Source organism: Hypomesus nipponensis, chromosome 24 (genome assembly GCF_054491055.1).
Source record: "Hypomesus nipponensis isolate SF chromosome 24, ASM5449105v1, whole genome shotgun sequence".
Lineage (NCBI taxonomy): Eukaryota > Metazoa > Chordata > Actinopteri > Osmeriformes > Osmeridae > Hypomesus > Hypomesus nipponensis.
Window position 1 is genome coordinate 11005001 of NC_140384.1, and position 21051 is coordinate 11026051.

Below are 21051 nucleotides of genomic sequence, written 5' to 3' on the forward strand. Positions count from 1 at the left end.
CAACACATATGCGTTACAGGCGGACCACCCCACACGGGGACGGAACCGTACGGGTTGTCATTGTCAGCTTGGAGTTCGCAAGCGGGGAGGCAAACAGCTTAACTTGTCTGTTGTTATTAAGAGAATACAGCAAATCATCCGCACGCTCAGGTAGCGCTAGCTTCGCTGGTACAGCTTCTCTGGTTAGCTAGCGGAGCGTGTTGATTAGCTTGCAGGATTGACTCTACAGTAGATTCTTGTACAGCAGAATATTGAGCAGTTGACACTACTTTATGGTACTGCCTCTTACCTTAATACACAGCCCGAGGACAGTGGACAGACATGTTTTTACCGTGGACCGAGTACACCTTCTCGAACGCCTTTCCGACCGGGCAGCGTCCTTACTGTTGTTCCCCGGTCTTGAACAGCGTCTTGTACAGCGTCGGCTCTGCTGCAGGTAGCAGGGAATCATTTTGATTGACAGCTGCTGCTGCCAATGATCAACCAGACACGGGGTGGGACTCGTTTTCGATTGAACCAATGAAGTGTGGGCCACGCTCGAGAGAGTTGGCATCACCGGAGCTCTCCAAGGTCCTGCTAACTTAGATCAGCGCAACAATCTGCCAATATTTACAGTAATGTACGACTAAAATATCCATAACCAACTACAAATATGTTAACAAAGCTATATGTACACGTTAACTGTACTATATCCAACTGACATAATATTGCTACAATATCATACCAAGATTCTTTTCTCCAATTAAGCTATATAGAATAGACGGTCCACATACCATCGTTAAAACTTTATTGATGAAACTTTGTACTCCCTATACTTTTTACAAAAAGTCAAAAAATACAAATTGACACAATTGGGAAGGAGATGAGACAATTCACAGATTTAATTGATCATTTATTGACCATTTACTGGAAATAAAATCCTCCATTAAATTCCTACTGTTTGTTAAGAACAGCCATCAAAAGATAAGGTGTATTCATATTCATCCAGCACCTTCACAAAATCAGAACATGGACTTTCTGTGCAACCAGTTGGCCATTTTTCCACTGTTGTCTTCGAATCCAATATGAATCGGTATCTGTAGTTGACAGATGAAGCAGGGTCAAGCACAGGGGTAGGGACAGCTCAGTGCTTAGATCATTGCACAGTCATACACATGCACAGTCACACACTCACTTGTAACGCTCGTCCACAGGTATTTTGAGTTTGTCAGACACCAGGGTGAGGTACACTTCTCCAGGCTTCATGTCCACACCATGACAGGTGGTCTTCTTGATGAACTCCACCTCCAGGTCTTTAGCTACGTTCTCCTTCTCCTCTGCCAGGACCAATAGAGAGGCAGACAGACAGACAGACAGGTTGACAAACAGACAGACAGGTTGACAAACAGACAGACAGGCAGACGCAGACAGACAGGCAGACAGGCAGCTAGACAGACAGGATGTCAGACAGACAGACAGGCAGATAGACAGGCATATAGACAGACAGGCCATCAGAAAGACAGACAGGCAGATAGATAGACAGGCAGACAGACAGGGTCCATCCTTACCCCTGATCATGGGCTCCAATACCGTTGCAACATAAATGATAAAGCCTCCTTCTGTGGCGGTGGACTTTATCTGCACCTTGAGGGCTGTTGGCACACACACACACACAATACACACACAATATACAGGCTTGTTGGAATTATCTGACAATACTTTGTTTGTAGAAGTGCTGTGTTTGTAGGTGTGTGTATGAGGTGTGTGTGGTGTGTGTGTGGTGTGTGTGGTGTGTGTGTATGGAGTGTGTGTGTGGTGTGTATGGAGTGTGTGTGTGTGGTGTGTATGGAGTCTGTGTGTGTGTGGTGTGTATGGAGTGTGTGTGTGTGGTGTGTATGGAGTCTGTGTGTGTGTGTGTGGTGTGTATGGAGTGTGTGTGTGTGGTGTGTATGGAGTGTGTGTGTGTGGTGTGTATGGAGTGTGTGTGTGGTGTGTATGGAGTGTGTGTGGTGTTGCTACCGTATTTGATGGCAGGTTGGCAGGTCTCCTGCAGGCGCTGCTCCACAGTGACCGCTCTGCTCACGTCATTCCTGAAGGAGCTGCACTCCACTGCAGGACACACACAGGTCCCTCCTTCAGCCACGTGCTCCAGACATGCTTCTACACTGCACCAGCAGCGCTCCAGATCAGTCGTGATGGGACTCTACCTACCTGACAGGCAGCGACACTGCTCTCCCACACAGAGGCGCTGCAGCTTGGTCTCCACCAGAGGAGAGAACATCCTGGAACACACTGCCTCTGGGGGGCAGTAGAGAGACACGTTACACCCCACCTCCTCATCCCTCCTTCCTCCGACCTCATCCTCTCTTTCTCTCCCTCCTCATCCCTCCTTCCTCCGACCTCATCCTCTCTTTCTCTCCCTCCTCATCCCTCCTTCTTCCGACCTCATCCTCTCTTTCTCTCCCTCCTCATCCCTCCTTCCTCCGACCTCATCCTCTCTTTCTCTTCCTCCTCATCCCTCCTTCCTCCGACCTCATCCTCTCTTTCTCTCCCTCCTCATCCCTCCTTCCTCCGACCTCATCCTCTCTTTCTCTTCCTCCTCATCCCTCCTTCCTCCGACCTCATCCTCTCTTTCTCTCCCTCCTCATCCCTCCTTCCTCCGACCTCATCCTCTCTTTCTCTCCCTCCTCATCCCTCCGACCTCATCCTCTCTTTCTCTCCCTCCTCATCCCTCCTTCCTCCGACCTCATCCTCTCTTTCTCTCCCTCCTAATCTCTCTCCCTCAACCCTCCTCTCTTCCCCCCCCATCCCTCCTTCCTCCCTAAGCCCTTAGTCCCTCCCTCCTTCATTCTCTCTTCTCCCCCTCCCTCCATCAGGCAGGCAGTGATGCAGTAGGTGCGGAGGCGAGGCAGGGGGAGGCAGGGCGAGGCAGGGGGGAGGCAGGGAAGGGAGGCTGGGAAGGGAGGCCTACTTCTTGCCCGTATCTCGTAGACTCTGAAGAAGCAGTCAGAGGCCATGCCCATCTGGAAGCTTTGCTGGAACCTGAATCCTATGCAGGTGAAATCAGTGGATGGCACCTACACGAGAAAAACACACACACACACACACACACATAGACAGACACACACACACATAGACAGACACACACACAGAGACAAACGCACACACATATTCATTGAATTCATACTTAGTACCATGTTGGATAGTTACTTTTTGTGTCTGGTAAATACAAAACGTTCTCTGACTCTAACCACCAAAACACAGTTAGAACTGTGCTCTTCTGATCCGTGATCTGCTGTTGCTTCCACACACCATTATCATTAGTTGATTTGGATAAAAAATTTGAAACGTTTTCAAATATAGTATAAAGAAATAAGATAACAGATGTTGTGGCGGGAATGAGAAACTCACAGACGTGAGCTGGATGGTGAGCAGGTCTCCACGGATCTGGTAATCATCCATCACTGCCTCCAGACTTTGTAGGAGCTGAGGAGAGGATGAGGAGGGTCAGGGGGGGTAGGGGGGCAGGGGGGGTAGGGGGGGTAGGGGGGTAGGGGGGGTAGGGGGGGCAGGGGGGCAGGGGGGGCAGGGGGGGTAGGGGGGGTAGGGGGGTAGGGGGGGTAGGGGGTCAGGGGGGGTAGGGGGGGTAGGGGGGGCAGGGGGGCAGGGGGGGCAGGGGGGGCAGGGGGGGTAGGGGGGGCAGGGGGGCAGGGGGGGTAGGGGGGGCAGGGGGGCAGGGGGGGTAGGGGGGATAGGGGGGCAGGGGGGGGTAGTGTGGGGCAGGAGGGGGTAGTGTGGGGCAGGGGGGGTAGTGTGGGGTAGGGGGGCAGGGGGGGGTAGGAGGGGTAGTGTGGGGCAAGAGAGGGGTAGTGTGGGGTAGGAGAGGGTAGTGTGGGGTAGGAGGGGGTAGTGTGGGGTAGGAGAGGGGTAGTGTGGGGTAGGAGGGGTAGTGTGGGGCAGGAGGGGTAGTGTGGGGTAGGAGGGGTAGTTACATAGTCCAGATCCTCGGTAGAGGGCTCTACTCCCGTGGGCAGCTGGATCTCCATCACAGTTTGAAGAGACTCCTCTGACTCGTGTTTGTACCTTTAAACACACACACAGGCAGACACACACACAGACACACACACACACAGACACACACACAGACACACAGACACACAGACACACAGACACACAGACACACAGACACACAGACACACATCTAATGGTATCTTGATTAACAGGTAGATACATACTAAATTCAATAATTCCACTGAAGGCTGCTCACTTAGCACAGGCGACGATGCGAGGGCTTTTCCTCATGAAATCTGAAGACAGAGCACAGTTACTACTATAGTCACTACAGGAATAATAATAATAATAATAATAATAGAATCTGAAGACAGATGTGCAAAGTTACTACTATAGTCACTACAGGAATAATAATAATAATAATAATAATAGAATCTGAAGACAGATGTGCAAAGTTACTACTATAGTCACTACAGGAATAATAATAATAATAATAATAATGTAATCTGAAGACAGATGTGCACAGTAACTACTACAGTCACTAAAGGAAGAATATAGACCAGGACAGTCTTACCATGGGAGTCTGGATCAGGTCCTGTCACACTTATGGACAAGTCAAAGTTGCAGTTCTCACTTTTGTCTGTCAGTTTGTAATACACTGTTCTCAACTGGGATCAGAGGAGAGGAGGGGAGAAGAGAGGAGCTGGTACTGTAGCTGAATACAACATCAAGTTTACTGATGGACATTATTACTGAAACAGATTTGACTCCAATCCTGGCTGTGTCATGTACAGAGGAGAGTATAGCTCAGTGGTTAGAGACTGCTAATAAAGAGGTTACAGGTTCAAGACCCCCTGTACTGTCCACTCCTTAGGAAAAAAAACATCTGCTAAATGAAGGTGTTGTAGCTAGGGAAACCAGTAGCTAGGGAAACCAGCTTACTTTACCAGCTGCAGATGTTGTAGCTAGGGAAACCAGCTTACTTTACCAGCTGCAGATGTTGTAGCTAGGGAAACCAGCTTACTTTACCAGCTGCAGATGTTGTAGCTAGGGAAACCGGCTTACTTTGACCTTAGAGTACCCAGTACCGCCTCCAATGGAAACTTTTACATCTTTTTCCTCTGTCAACTGGCAAAAGCACACAGACACAAAACAGTGTTTTCTTTAAAGGAGCGTTTGAAAAAATGGTTTGGTGCATGGGGATGGATGCTATGGGTCCTACTGTCACCTGGATGGGCCGGGCTACTGGTGACTTCTGTGTGAGCGTGACATGGGGTAGGTCTCTCCCCTGTGTGTAGGAAACCTCCACCTTCATGTTCAGCCTGCTGCTGTCTGCCTGTAGGGTGTACTGAGTCAGAGCCCCCAGCGCCATCATCATGTCCTGGGGCAGGAAGAGGGGAGGAGAGGAGGAGGGAGGAGGAGGAGGAGGAGAGGAGGAGGGAGGAGGAGGAGAAGGGGAGGAGGAGGTAAAAAAGTATAAGATAAAGATTCTGATGTAGCGTGTGAGTGTGTGTGTGCACGCGTGGGACAGTGAGACACACCTGTGCAGACTGGAAGCCCCCATAGTACTGTTCCTCTGTCAGCCACCTGACCACCGGTAGGGCATAGCTCATCTTGTTCTTCAGCAGGGAGCTCAGCAGGATGTAGCTGGTGATCTCCACCGTCTGGGGAGGAAGCTGTTCATCCACCACCTTCACATTCTCCTGCCAGTACCTCACGTCAGCTGGGTTCCCTGCATTACACACATATTCATACAATTACTATGGCAGAATATTTCTCTCTTTGTTTTTTGCCTCTTGTGAGCAACACGGGTTCTATCTGAACGAAGGAAACGAGACAGACAGACAGACAGGCAGACAGGAGGACAGACAGGAGGACAGACAGGAGGACAGAGAGACTGGAGGACAGACAGACAGACAGACAGATAGACAGGCAGACAGGAGGACAGACAGGAGGACAGAGAGACTGGAGGACAGACAGACAGACAGACAGACAGATAGACAGACAGACAGGAGGACAGAGAGGACAGACAGGAGGACAGACAGACAGGAGGATAGACAGACAGACAGACAGACAGACAGACAGACAGACAGACAGACAGACAGACAGGACAGACAGACAGACAGACAGGAGGACAGACAGACAGGAGGACAGACAGACAGACAGACAGACATGAGGACAGATAGGACAGACAGGAGGACAGACAGACAGGAGGACAGACAGACAGACAGACAGGAGGACAGACAGACAGACAGGAGGACAGACAGGAGGACAGACAGACAGACAGACAGACAGACAGACAGGAGGACAGACAGACAGACAGACAGACAGACAGACAGACAGGACAGACAGACAGGAGGACAGACAGACAGGAGGACAGACAGGACAGACAGACAGGAGGACAGACAGACAGACAGACAGACAGACAGACAGGAGGACAGACAGGTCATCAGAACCTTTTTCCCTGGCGGACTTCTCCAGATCCTGGTACAGGATGTTTGCTATTGAGTCCCTGAGATCCTGCAGCAGGAGGGCGTAGGTGGCCACCGCCCTCACATAGATGCTCTTGACCCCTCGTGCATTCTGGGAAACGTAGTCTGCAGCACGCTTCAGACTATCAGAAAAGTCCTGGGAGGGGTGAAAGGTTGTGACAATGTTGTGACATCATTTCACAGGCCAGTGAAGGCCTGTTCATATGGCCTCAACAACACACACCAACAATGTTCAACAAACAGCAAACTGTTGGCTGTTGGGTGTGGATTGTTTGGAAACATGACTTGTGTCTGAAGAGAAGACCTCAAACTGTTTCAACCTTCAGGTGCAGCTTCCTGTTGTCCAATTCCGTGACTGTCTTGATCCCGATCATGACAAAGGAGGTCATGAGGATCCGGAACTCAGGACTGCCCTCTTTCACACCCTGCATGGAGGGGGCCCCAGCACACACACACCATACACACACACACATCATACACACACACATCATACACACACACACATCATACACACACACATCATACACACACACATCATACACACACACATCATACACACACACATCATACATACACACACACACACATACACACACACACACATACCTGAGTAACATAAATTATGTACAGCCTTCTTAGCGAGACGTATCTGTGTACGTGTGCGTGTGGTGTGTATGTGTATGTGTGTGTGTGTTTCCCAGATGCAGGGGGTCACCTACAGTAAACTTGATGTCGGGGGAGTCCTCCACAAATGAGCCGTCCGCAACTTGGGCTTTGTCTACCAGCCAGGACAGGGTTGTAGACATGGAGTCATAGTCTTCTGAGCTGAAATCCACGTATCTTGCTACCTGGCCCATGGTCTTCATCACTTGAGCTGTTACCCTGCAAGACAGGCAGACAGACAGGCAGGGAGGAAGACAGACAGACAGGTAAGGAAGCGGGCAGAGACAGACAGACAGACAGACAGGTAAGGAAGCGGGCAGAGACAGACAGACAGACAGACAGGTAAGGAAGCGGGCAGAGACAGACAGACAGACAGGTAAGGAAGCGGGCAGAGACAGACAGACAGACAGGTAAGGAAGCGGGCAGAGACAGACAGACAGACAGGTAAGGAAGCGGGCAGAGACAGACAGACAGACAGGTAAGGAAGCGGGCAGAGACAGACAGACAGACAGGTAAGGAAGCAGGCAGAGACAGACAGACAGACAGACAGGTAAGGAAGCGGGCAGAGACAGACAGACAGACAGACAGACAGGTAAGGAAGCGGGCAGAGACAGACAGACAGACAGACAGACAGACAGACAGACAGGTAAGGAAGCGGGCAGAGACAGACAGACAGACAGGTAAGGAAGCGGGCAGAGACAGACAGACAGACAGGTAAGGAAGCGGGCAGAGACAGACAGACAGACAGGTAAGGAAGCGGGCAGAGACAGACAGACAGACAGGTAAGGAAGCGGGCAGAGACAGACAGACAGACAGACAGACAGGTAACGAAGCGGGCAGAGACAGGCAGACAGACAGACAGGTAAGGAAACCAGCAGAGACAGACAGACAGACAGACAGACTGACAGGGTAACTCACAAAGTGCTGGACCCCTTGTGCTTCCACATGCTGTAGCTCCCGTCTCGATTCCTGAAGGACTTGACGCTCACGATGCCTTTAGGAGGCAGGAGGCAGGAGGCAGGAAACAAGAGGCAGGAGATAGGAGGCAGGAGGCAAGAGACAGAGGTAGGAGGCACAAGGGAGGAGAAAGGAGGCTGGTCAGAATTTCCCCTAGCTGATAAACATCTGAGAGATAAAGAGAGACAGAGAGACAGAGAGACAGAGAGACAGAGACAGAGACAGAGAGAGATAGAGAGAGAGAAAGAGAGAGAGAGAGAGAGAGATAGAGAGAGAGAGAGAGAGAGAGAGAGAGAGAGAGAGAGAGAGAGAGAGAGAGAGAGAGAGAGAGAGAGAGAGAGAGAGAGAGAGAGAGAGAGAGATAGAGAGAGAAAGAGAGAGAGAGAGAGAGAGAGAGAGAGAGAGATAGAGAACCAGGAGTAAAGCAAAGAGGCCAAACTTAAAGCTTGTCTCCCCCACCCTCCTTCATCTTCATCTTGATGTTCCTTGGGCTGAGGGGTTCCTGGGGGTCCGTGGTGCCCCAGCGACCCAGCTTCTCCAGGAAGTGGAACACGTAGTAGTATGGTGTGACCCTGAGCACGTCCATCAGCCCAGACCCCCACGGCACCTTCAGCAGCTCCTCCAGTCCCTTGGGCTTCGCCACGATGGCCAGTATCTCCCCCAGGACCTCTCCTGCAGAGCCGGCAGGAGGGGTTACAGCAGGGCTCTCCTGCCCTGTGCCTAGACAGCTACCTGCCTGTAGGGTTCTCCTGCCCTGTGCCTAGACAGCTACCTGCCTGTAGGGTTCTCCTGCCCTGTGCCTAGACAGCTACCTGCCTGTAGGGTTCTCCTGCCCTGTGCCTAGACAGTTACCTGCCTGTAGGGTTCAACATGAATTGAGCTCACCTGATTCTAATAATCAGCTTTCTGATCAAGTAATTAGTGTTGTGGTTGAAGCATAAACCAACAGGCAGGTAGCTCTCTGGGAACAGGGTTGGTGACCCCTTGGTTAGAGGTTTAAATCCTGCCCCCCCGTGTGTGTGTGTGTGTGTGTGTGTGTGTGTGTGTGTGTGTACCTGATATGATCAGCTGTCGGTCCACCGAGGTATAGGGGACCACCTGCTCAGGGACCCAGTACTTCATCTGGACTGACCAGATGGAGCTCCCTAAAGACACAACACACAGCACACAACAACACACAACACAACACAACACAACACACCAACACGCAACAACACAGCCACACAAAACAACACCAACACACGACAACATACCACCACACAACAATAAACAACAACAACAGGATTACGGGAGATGCAAACACACCTGTCAGAGATGTTTTTGTAGCCAGTAAGATCTCAAAAGCATCAAATCCCCCTCAGTGTGAATGCATTGAGGCAGTTTCCCTGCGACCTCGCTGCTGAAGCAGTGGAAGCCTCTGTGCTTCTCAACACTTAACGCTTTGATCCCACTTGACCCTGTTGTGTTACTGCTCCAACACCTACCGTAAAGGGCCTTGGGGTCGAGGTTCTTTACTTCCAACTTCTCCGTCAAGACTCCCTCTGGCTGGAGGGACAATAACAATCATAATATTTCACAAATAATCATTTAAATCATATTTCTCAGAAGGATCCAATCTCTGCCACAATCAACTTTCCACACTCTGCAGATGGCAGTTGAAGCAATAATTGTGTGAAGGGGAAAAAACACACACACAAAAATAAATTATATATATTAAATAAAAAACTGGGTCCTGGTGCTGGACTGAGAGCAGACCTTGACATAGAGAGTCTTCTGTACTGTGTCCAGGACACCCTGAGAGGTCTGCAAGGTGAAGGTAAGCTCATGTCTTCCGCTTTCAAACGCCAGCAGGGTGAAGGTGACTGGACGGACAGAGTCTTGCTTCAAGGTGGACTTTGTGCACTTGGTGGTCCAGAGCCCATCCTTGTCCAAGCTGTGGCCCTGGTACAGACACACACCTGGGCCCGCCGTCAGAGTCACGCAGAACTGACGGAACAGCAAGCAAGGAGACAAGACAGGTTGAAGGGGCCTGCTGTCCTCAGCTTCCCTCTCTCTTTTTGTCTCTCTCTTTCCCCGTCTCACTTTCTCTATCTCTCTCTCTCTGTGTCTCTGTGTGTGTGTGTATCTCTCTCTCTCTCTCTCAGGGGTCAGGGGTCATGGATGCTGACCTGCAGGTCGCTCATCAGCTGGTTGTAGACAGAGCCGCTGAGCTGTATCTGTTCACCTCGCACCATGGAGTAGGGCAGGGGAATATCCAAACTCACCGGCTGGGTGACGGAGATCTGCGTGGGCTGTGCCACACAGAGACCTGGGGGAGAGGGGGAGGGGCAGGGGAGAGGGGGGAGGGGAGAGGGGGCAGGGGGCAGGGGAGAGGGGCAGGGGAGAGGGGGCAGGGGAGAGGGGGCAGGGGAGAGGGGGCAGGGGGCAGGGGGCAGGGGAGAGGGGGCAGGGGGCAGGGGAGAGGGGGCAGGGGAGAGGGGGCAGGGGAGAGGGGGCAGGGGAGAGGGGGCATGGGGCAGGGGGCAGGGGGCAGGGGAGAGGGGGCAGGGGAGAGGGGGCAGGGGAGAGGGGGCAGGGGGCAGGGGGCAGGGGGCAGGGGAGAGGGGGCAGGGGGCAGGGGAGAGGGGGCAGGGGAGAGGGGGCAGGGGAGAGGGGGCAAGGGAGAGGGGGCAGGGGAGAGGGGCAGGGGAGAGGGGGCAGGGGAGAGGGGGCAGGGGGCAGGGGAGAGGGGGCAGGGGAGAGGGGGCAGGGGGCAGGGGGCAGGGGAAGGGGGGCAGGGGGCAGGGGAGAGGGGGCAGGGGAGAGGGGGCAGGGGGCAGGGGGCAGGGGAGAGGGGGCAGGGGGCAGGGGAGAGGGGGCAGGGGAGAGGGGGCAGGGGGCAGGGGAGAGGGGGCAGGGGGCAGGGGGCAGGGGAGAGGGGGCAGGGGGCAGGGGAGAGGGGGCAGGGGAGAGGGGGCAGGGGAGAGGGGGCAGGGGAAGGGGGGCAGGGGGCAGGGGAGAGGGGGCAGGGGAGAGGGGGGAGGGGGCAGGGGAGAGGGGGCAGGGGAGAGGGGGCAGGGGGCAGGGGAGAGGGGGCAGGGGAGAGGGGGCAGGGGGCAGGGGAGGGGGTTTGGGGGTAGTTTGATGGGGAAAGGGAGAACACTACACTTTAGGAAAAAAGTCACAGGGGTTAAAAAAAGTCACAACCTGCTACTAGGTGGCAACTATGATCTATTTTCTGGTGAACAGCCTTGAGTTCAGACCTATCTTTAAGACAGAGCTGAACCACTGACCACCTCACTGAGACCAGGAGGGGAGGAGGAGACAGGGAGTGGACAGGATATGACATAACATTAAGTGAGGATATGACATCATTGTACCGTTGGCAAACATGGCCACAGCTGAGATCTCCCATGTGGTCAGAGAGTCTGGCAGCTTGACAGGTAAAGTCAGCTTCCCTGCCCTGGGGAGGGAGGGAGGGGTGGGTGAGGGATGAGGGGGAGGGGGGGGAAGGGTGATCAGATACCGACAAGACAGATAGGTCCATGTTGTGCATGTATGTGTGTGTTTGTGAGTGTTTGTGTGTTTGGTCCTTACTTAGCGACATGGACCTCAAACAGCCAACTCTCTGGGAAAAAGCTTCTCACATACTTGGGAGTTTCGTCAAACACTGTGTCAAACTCTACAAACACATGCACACACACATACACACACATGCACACACACACACACACACACACACACAGCTGGAGTTATCAGCCATAGCAGGGCATTGCTGTTTTCTGGAAATGTATTGAAATGGTATAGCTGCTTTTAATGAAGCAAGACCACCACACAGCCCCAACAGTGACCAACACCAGCCCTGTGAAGACACAGAAACTCACCGCTCCTCGCATTCCACAGCTCCGTGTCTGGTTGGTTTTTAGCAAACTCACAGCACTCCACAAACACCTCCCTGGCCCTCTGCACAGACAGGTCTTTGTACACGCTGTGGCCCTCCTTGGGGAGGACCTTGACGCGGTCAGAACATTGGACGTACACCGGGCTGTGTTTCAGGCCTGCCCAGCAGAAGGCAGTGTACGCCAGGTACAGTTTAGCTGCGGAGATCACGCCCGGCAGAGGCAAGAGGGGGGTAAACACCACGGTACAGGGTCACGTGACTCGTAGACATTTGCTGTTTGTTGTCAGCGTGTTGTGGTACAGGTGGTCGACAGTTGACCTACATTTGTCTCTCTTCTCCTCGAAGGTGAGTGACCGCTTGGCTCGGATCAGTTCCTTACAGACATCCTCTGAGGATAAGAGGGGACAGACAGGTCAGGTGGGGGTCAAGAGGGGACAGACAGGTCAGGTGGGGGTCAAGAGGGGACAGACAGGTCAGGTGGGGGTCAAGAGGGGACAGACAGGTCAGGTGGGGGTCAAGAGGGGACAGACAGGTCAGGTGGGGGTCAAGAGGGGACAGACAGGTCAGGTGGGGGTCAAGAGGGGACAGACAGGTCAGGTGGGGGTCAAGCGGGGACAGACAGGTCAGGTGGGGGTCAAGAGGGGACAGACAAATTCCATGACTAAATATATCTACATCATGACCTGTACTTGATGTGATAAGCAGCTCTGCCTTCAGCATGAAACGCTGAATAAATGTGAGAGGCCAGGAGTGGTACTGCACGTACCGTGTGATACTGCTGTGAGAGGCCAGGAGTGGTACTGCACGTACCGTGTGATACTGCTGTGAGAGGCCAGGAGTGGTACTGCACGTACCGTGTGATACTGCTGTGAGAGGCCAGGAGTGGTACTGCACGTACCGTGTGATACTGCTGTGAGAGGCCAGGAGTGGTACTGCACGTACCGTGTGATACTGCTGTGAGAGGCCAGGAGTGGTACTGCACGTACCGTGTGATACTGCTGTGAGAGGCCAGGAGTGGTACTGCACGTACCGTGTGATGAGCTGGCCTTGGCATTGGCATTGGTCATGAAGGTGAGACCAGCCAGGCGGAAGACGTCTGCGATGTCTTTACCCCCCCTCCTCCACAGCCTGGGTCACTCTTCTCAATGTGGCGGAGCACCTAAACACAGGGGTCAGGGGTCAGGAGCAATCTCAGAGGCCCTTGGGTAATTCTAGATGTATCTCATCCTTCATGAGATTTGCTGAACAGGGTTCACCATCACCGAAGCTATTGTTTGCTCCAAGTTTGATTTATCTAGCGGGCAGCAGAAAGCTAGCTTTGACTGTTTGAGTGCCTCTGATGCGATCCAAATCCAAATCTAATGCACATCACATTGGTTTGATTTCTGTGTCCAGCGCAGACGGACGGGGTTAGTGGGCCTCACCTTGGCCATGGGGTGGACCCGGGAGGAGCCGAGGGAATGTAGGGCCGTGTCCATGGCCGACAGCGCCACCAGGGCCTCGGTCCCCGTCTTCACTTGCAGACTGACGCTGGAGCCTGGCCGTGCTGGCTCACTCGCCTCGTGGGACAGGTCTGCCTGGGAAACACACACACACCAGGAACCTGTCAGCTCAGGTGGAACACCTCATCCAATCAGGAGAGGCTTTTAACCAAACACACAAACATGGACGGTGAGTCTGTGGCCAGTTCCAGGTCACCAAGCTAGACACAGCTCTGGGCCCCGGTCCTGTGCTAAGCTAAGCTCACCTTGAGCCCGTTCATGCAGTTAGCCTTGACCCCCAGCCACACAGAGTCTGCTACCAGTTCTGTGGCTCCCTCGCCGTGCAGGACGTAGTAGACCAGCAGGCGGATGGAGGGCACCATCCGAGGGGTCACCTGGAACCTCAGGGCCTGGAAAGAGCTCCCTGAGCTCTCCTGCGTTTTGGACGTCTCCACACGGCCGTTAGAAATCACCTGGAACCCCGAGAGAGGGAGGAAACCTCATAGGTTTGTGTGATGGGTGTTTGTTACACTCATAGGTTTGTGTGATTTTTATCCAAAGCCACGGACAAACAGTGCATGTCGAGAGCACTATAAACTACAAACACTGTATGAAACATGGTGAGCTGAGGTGTCCTATTCACCAGGAAGCTGATGCTCTTGATGTTCAGGAAGGGGGCAACACTGAAGACCACATCGATGTTGGCCTGCGTCCCAACCTCCAGGGCGTTCAGGTTGGGGGGGACGTTAATGTAGAGGTAACGTTTCTTGGGAGAGTTGTACACCACGGCGTCCAGAACAAACTCAGCCTGGCTCTGTGGGGGCAGGTAACTGTCGTCCGTCTTGAACTGCAATCAAAAGTCAGTTCCTATGGTGACAATACTGTCGTCTCCCCTGTGCAGTTTATTTATTTGTTTTCGGCATTATCATAGTTTTTGGGGGGTTGGTAGGTGTGATTTCATTGTGCTTATGAATGCATATCTGAATTAAGTTTTTACATCTTCAATAATAATATCTTAATGACATTAACATCTACATGTAAGCCCAGGGAAATATTTGACATCAATGGAATTGAATACAACATGTAATATATCAATATCTGCTACGGCTAATCCAGAGGTCTCTGGGTAGGAGTGAGGCCCGTCCAGCAGATGGGAGAGCAGGAGAGATGAGAGAGATAGGAGAGATGGGAGAGCAGGAGAGCAGGAGAGATAGGAGAGATGAGAGAGCAGGAGAGATGAGCTCACCTTGATCCTGGCGCTGAGGGTGTTGGCCGGCCAGTTACAGCTGAAGTACGCCACGCCGTCAGAGCCCGTCTTCCCGCCTTGCTGGGCGCAGTCCAGCCTCTCTGTGTCCATGGAGACAAGGGTTGCCATGGCTTCCAGCAGTTTGACAGGTACCCGGGCCACTGGCTCACCCAGAGGATCCAGCACCAGCATCTACACCAGAACCACACCAGAACCACACCAGAACCACACCAGAACCACACCAGACCCACACCAGACCCACACCAGATCACTAAATCAAATCAAATCAAATGTATTTGTATAGCCCTTTTTACACGCAAGCATGTCACAGAGGGCACTAGGACATGTCTACACCAACCCTCCCCTCCAGGTCTGTCTACTGAACATCACTCTCCTTTCTGACATGTGTGAAGGACATGTCCCACACCCAGAACAGCTAATGGTCCCTTACACTTTTATTAAGAAAGGTTCAGCTCAGCTACGCCCCGTTACTGAAGACTGTGATGATGATGATGATGATGATGTCCTACCCTGATTTTGTACGGCAGCAGGGGTTTGATGAAGAGCGGTGTGGCCAGCAGCTTCATGGTGTATGGAGACTTCACAAACTTCACGGTTGTCAACTCAGCTTCCTGGGAGAGACCACCTAAGGCGGGGGGGGGGGGGGGGGGGGGGAGGGGGCAGGTGTGTTGTCATGTTCCAGTTTAGAGGCAGACGTCAGATCTGATGGTGCTGTGTGGGGTCGGTTGACTTACCGGTTCTTTCCGTTATGCTGACTGCAACATAGAAGTGTTTTCCAAACATCTGCTCCAGGGTCAGTGGACGCTCCTGGCGGGCCAAGACACTCTTCACGTTGAGTGTCTCTTCCAGCGTCCCGTCGTTCTGCAACTGAGAGGCAGTGTAGAACATAGAACCATGTTCTACAGTAAACACAGGATGTTGAAGCATAAAGAGAGACGTGACTGAGCCTGAGGAGAGACGTGACTGAGCCTGAGGAGAGACGTGACTGAGCCTGAGGAGAGACGTGACTGAGCCTGAGGAGAGACGTGACTGAGCGTGAGGAGAGACGTGACTGAGCCTGAGGAAAGACGTGACTGAGCCTGAGGAGAGACGTGACTGAGCCTGAGGAGAGACGTGACTGAGCGTGTCTCACCTCAGTTCTGACGATGGAGCCGGTCAGGACTTCTGGAGAGTTTTTGCCGCTCACGTAACCAAACCTTATGTACACTATCCCTTCGGAAACAGGAGCTCCGTGCACGTATCTGCAACGCAGTACAGGTCGCACGCACACACACACACATGGTAAATACACACACACACACACACATGGTAAATACACACACACACACACATGGTAAATACACACACACACACACACACGGTAAATACACACACACACACACACACACATGGTAAATACACACACACACACACACACACACATGGTAAATACACACACACACACACACACACACATGGTAAATACACACACACACACACACACATGGTAAATACACACACACACACACACACACATGGTAAATACACACACACACACACACACACACGGTAAATACACACACACACACACACACACGGTAAATACACACACACATTCCTCTGTCCTCCCACCCACCTGCCGATGACCTTGATTTTGAACTGTTCAGCGTTCCCGTAGCTCAGGTAGTTAGAGTCTGGCAGGATCTGGATGGCAATGCTGGGGAGAACTGAGACCAGGGAAGAGGACATTCAGACTGAGCAGGGACCCTGGCTCTGCTCAGTTCTGACGCCTGAGGATGGAAACTATGACCCCCCACGTTCATTATAGCAGGGGCGTAGGGTTCATTATTTGTTACACGTTGTGTGTATCAATAATTATATCATGAGAATTATACATGACACAACCACTGTTCCTCACACCTTTTACTAACAACATTATATTTAACAGCTGCCTCCTCAGTTCCTCCTCAAAAAGCCTGGCCCCGCCCACGTTTGAAAATAGACCGAGCCCCCCAGGCCGTTGGCATGACGCCGGCCTACTCACCGTATTCTTTGATCTGGAACTGAGTTCTGACCGAGGTGACCAGCGGTGGTCCGTACGATGCCTCCACTGACCACAAGCCAAACCTTCCATGTGAACGTCACACACAGAGAGCACTGCAGTGAGGTTCACAATCACCTCCACCTCAATGCGGAGGTCACATGGATACTAACCCCCTGCTAAATCACACATTTGACCTTGATAACAATTCATACATTTATTTTACTATTAATTAATAATAAATAAACATTGTTTTGACATTGGCTGAACTTGGCCCCAAACCCAACCCAGGTTACCCTAACAGTCATAACCCTCTCAACACTTCTCTCCCGTCATGGCTTAGAACATCTTTGCGGAACATTCCTTTACTTCTCTGGGAGAATGAAGCTGTGTCGCCTAAATGTTCCTGGAAACATTAAATGTAGGAAAAACACATCATATCTACATGGTCTGTCTGTATTTCTCTGAGCTGTCTCCATCCAGCTCTCTCTCTCTCTCTCTCTCTCTCTCTCTCTCTCTCTCTCTCTCTCTCTCTCTCTCTCTCTCTCTCTCTCTCTCTCTCTCTCTCTCTCTCTCTCTCTCTCTCTCTCTCTCTCTCTCTCTCTCTCTCTCTCTCTCTCTCTCTCTCTCTCTCTCTCTCTCTCTCTCTCTCTCTCTCTCTCTCTCTCTCTCTCTCTCTCTCTCTCTCTCTCTCCTCCCTCCTGCATCAGTTGGCAAGTGTGCAAGCAGACTAGGTAAGAGTGCAAGCTAACATTATCAGATCATCTCTAAGTTAGCTAGCAAACACAGGGCTGCCAACCTTTCAAAAAACCTTGGAGTGAGATTTGGTGGGGCAACACCACTCCCAAGTGACGAAATTAGACAGAACTGGCAATTTTTTGTGAAAATCCCTAATGGTCCAAGACCGGGTAAAAATGCGGTCGATTCCGAAACGAGGCCAAAGTGAAATCCAGAGCGGTCCTAGTAGTACAACACCAGTGTGGACGTCCTCTCAGGATGAACCTTACTTGGGTTTGAGGGGTATTTTGAAAGGGTCCTGCAGAGACGGAATGCCCTGACTGTTCTGCAACTCCACCGTCTCCACAATCTCCTCATCTGGATCCTGCGGAGAGACAGCTGTGTTCTAGCCTGTTCTGTGTTCTGCGTTCTCGAAGGGGAGAGCTATGAGAGGTCACTCACTCTGAAGGTCACAAACACATTACGCTTGGCTGTGGTGAGGTCCTCATTCAGGGAGAAGGCCCGGACCTTCACTGTACACACACACACAAACACACACACACAAACACACACACACACACACAAACACAGACATAAAGTGACTTCAACATGGTTATACATCACTGGCATTATAATGCATATAAACATGAACACTCTCTCCCCTCCTCTCCCTCCCTCTCCTCCCTTCCCTCTCTCTCCCTCCTCTCCCTCTCCCCCCTCCCTCTCCCCTCCATCTCCCCCCTCCCCTCTCTCCCTCCTGTCCCCCTCCCCTCCATCTACCCCCTCCCCTCTCTCTCCCCTCCCTCTCCCCCCTCCCCTCTCTCTCCCCCCCTCTCCCTCCCTCCCTCTCCCCCCTCCCCTCTCTTTCCCCCCTCCCTCTCCCCCCTCCCCTCTCTCTCCCCCCTTCTCCCTCCCTCTCCCCCCTCCCCTCTCTCTCCCCCCTCTCCCTACCTCTCTCTACCTCCCCTCTCTCTCCCCACCCCTCCCTCCCTCTCTCCCCTCCCCTCTCTCTCCCCCCTCTCCCTCCCTCTCCCCCCTCCCCTCTCTCTCCCCCCCTCTCCCTCCCTCTCCCCCCTCCCCTCTCTCTCCCCCCTCTCCCTACCTCTCTCTACCTCCCCTCTTTCTCCCCCCTCCCTCCCTCTCCCCCTCCCCTCTCTCTCCCCCCTCTCCCCCTCCCCTCTCTCTCCCCCCTCTCTCCACCTGACTGTTGAGGGGTGTACAGCGGTTTGTCCGTCTGTATAAACAGGAATCCACTCCTCCTGGAGATGGGGATCTCCACAGAGTCGCTGAAGTCAGCGCTCTGAGCCCACAGCACCACATGACTGGCATCCTTCACCAGCCCCCGGACCTGTGGAGACCACCAGGCTCTTCAGCACCATTTCATCAGTCAAACAAGAAACACTTACACTAAGTGACAATAAATAAATACATTAAAAGGTTATTCCACACAAAAAATACAAAAAATACTAAACAAAGAAACATGGAATGAAAAGTTTGACAAACTTCCAGTACAGGTGCAGTCTCTCAAATATCAAATCAGTTATTTCATTCTTCTAAAGCAAGTAATTCTTTTTTTTTTTTTAAACCTGCTGTTTCACATTTCACAACTTCAGAGTCCAGTAAGGCCGAACGTTGCCAGGACAACACTACCTGGTGAACATCCTATTGTGACATGCACTACACTAATACCTCCACCCAGGGGCACCACTGAGCTGTGAGCTGACTGAGAGATGGAAGTCCCTTCCGAACAGGAGAGGAAGGAAAAATAAAGTCTGGAGGGTTCAAAGAGTTTCTGCTGGGATGTTTCATGGGGGGGGGGACATGGGGGATATTCGACCCTCCAACCTTTACATCTCCAGACAAACCACCACCTACCCCAAAACACCTGTCCTCTCACCTGTAGACTGATGGTCTGCTGGTGGGAGGAGCCTTTCGTCAGGGTGACAAAGGTCTTGTCATAGACCTTGGCGTCACTGGCCAGCGAGCTCTTCAGCTCCAGGTACACCTGCACGTCCTCGCTGTAGCCCATCACCTGCACCATCACACGCTCACTGGCCTCCAGACGCCAGATCTTAGGGGCCGTGATCAGATACCTGCAGGGGAACGCTGGGTTGAGAAAGTCGAAGGTCGAAGGTCGATCATTTGAAAAGGAAGAGACGCCCTGTGATCCAAGCTGTTGCTCAGCTTAACACACTATGACACACACTGTCACACACACACTGTTACACACACCGTCTCACACACACACTCTTACACACACGGTCACACACTGTCAGACTGTCTTACGATTTGGAGTCCTGTGTCTCCGCCAGACCCAGGAGGAGGAAGCTCAGCAGGAGGATCTTCATGGTCGTCGCACACACACACACTCTGACACACACACACACTCTGACACACACACACACTCTGACAGCAGGTAGAAAGGGAAATGCTTGTATCCAAGAGGCACACACACACGGCTGACAGCAGGTAGGAAGGGAGATGTGTCTCGGTCTGAGAGGAGCAGCTCTCTGAGGTGACCCTTCTGCCCACCCTAAAACAGCCAGGCTGGGTTAATGATTCCAACAGGAGGGGGAAGGGGGAGGGGGGAGGGGGGAGGGGGGAGGGAGGAGGGGGGAGGGGGGAGGGGGGAGGGGGGAGGGGGGAGGGGGGAGGGGGGAGGGGGGAAGCTTCTCTTCAACCTTCTTGATCTGAGATGCATCTCTGCAGCTGTCATCTGTTCTTGTCATGATCACATAGACTTCCCCCCCACCCCACACACACACACACACACACACACACACACACATACATACATACATACATACGTACATACGTACATACATACAATCGCAGATACACACTCACACACACACACACAGGTAAGATGCAGTTGCGTGGGCGTGTTTTCAGAATGGAGTTTCAAGGACTGCAGAATAATCTGTATGAAAGTCCATCAACTGAACAAGGTTCAAACCTAAAACCTTTCATTTGCGTTTGTTTAAACGTCCACAAACAACTGTGTTGACACAGTTAGACACAGCTAGATTTACCAGAAGTCCCATGTTGTTTGGTCAGGACAATACACACATTCAATGGAACATCTGTGCCCTCCCTCACACACACACACACACACAGACACACGCACACACACAGACACACACACACGCAGAAACAGGAATCTACAGATACACACCCAAGCAAAGTCTTTCTTTTGTTATAGTAATATTTATGGTATATTTGTCACAATAATTCAGTAAAAACATTGTGTGTTGCATTTGACAGCAAAGGCTAAGCAATCATTTACCTGGAGCATTAGCTGCAATACAAAGTGGTCGATATATAAGTAAACATAATATATACTGTTACACTTTTAGCATTTAAGTTATACATAACGTTATACTTACGTTATACTGAGATAAAGTGACCATTTTGGAAATAGAGTACATCTTATCAATAACATATTTACATAGCTTGTACATTTTGTTTCAGTTATTTACACATTGTAAACTCCTCAGACAATCACCGTATATACACAGCAGGACTGGCCAGTCCAGAGATAGGCTGAAGATACACTGAAGTTTAAAATGACATGTTTTGAATTT

At 52.0% G+C, this 21051-nt stretch overlaps 2 protein-coding genes across 2 annotated transcripts in view; both read right to left on the reverse strand.

Annotated features, from left to right (window-relative positions):
* The window catches only part of nim1ka (NIM1 serine/threonine protein kinase a), a 6936-nt gene extending 6451 nt beyond the window's left edge, over positions 1–485 (reverse strand). The window contains exon 1 of the mRNA XM_084690837.1: positions 290–485. The gene's annotated coding sequence lies outside the window, so the exon portion shown is untranslated. The remainder of the gene's footprint in view (positions 1–289) is intronic.
* A 386-nt stretch (positions 486–871) lies between these two features.
* Positions 872–19954, reverse strand: c5 (complement component 5). Its single transcript, XM_084690226.1, is given in 42 exon segments — positions 872–1076; positions 1175–1316; positions 1548–1631; positions 1999–2088; positions 2191–2277; positions 2951–3056; positions 3391–3465; positions 3972–4062; positions 4247–4286; positions 4565–4658; positions 5056–5118; positions 5219–5371; positions 5532–5722; positions 6447–6618; positions 6803–6907; positions 7202–7364; positions 8064–8139; positions 8562–8774; positions 9158–9247; positions 9587–9647; positions 9858–10088; positions 10271–10410; positions 11462–11544; positions 11679–11763; positions 11966–12178; positions 12305–12370; positions 13013–13099; positions 13102–13141; positions 13407–13559; positions 13730–13936; positions 14107–14310; positions 14710–14901; positions 15240–15355; positions 15465–15597; positions 15863–15971; positions 16346–16436; positions 16754–16836; positions 17758–17852; positions 17930–18000; positions 18668–18815; positions 19365–19560; positions 19754–19954. Coding segments are annotated over 42 exon segments (5034 nt in total). The 5' UTR covers positions 19816–19954; the 3' UTR covers positions 872–943.
* Between the last annotated feature and the right edge of the window lie 1097 nt (positions 19955–21051).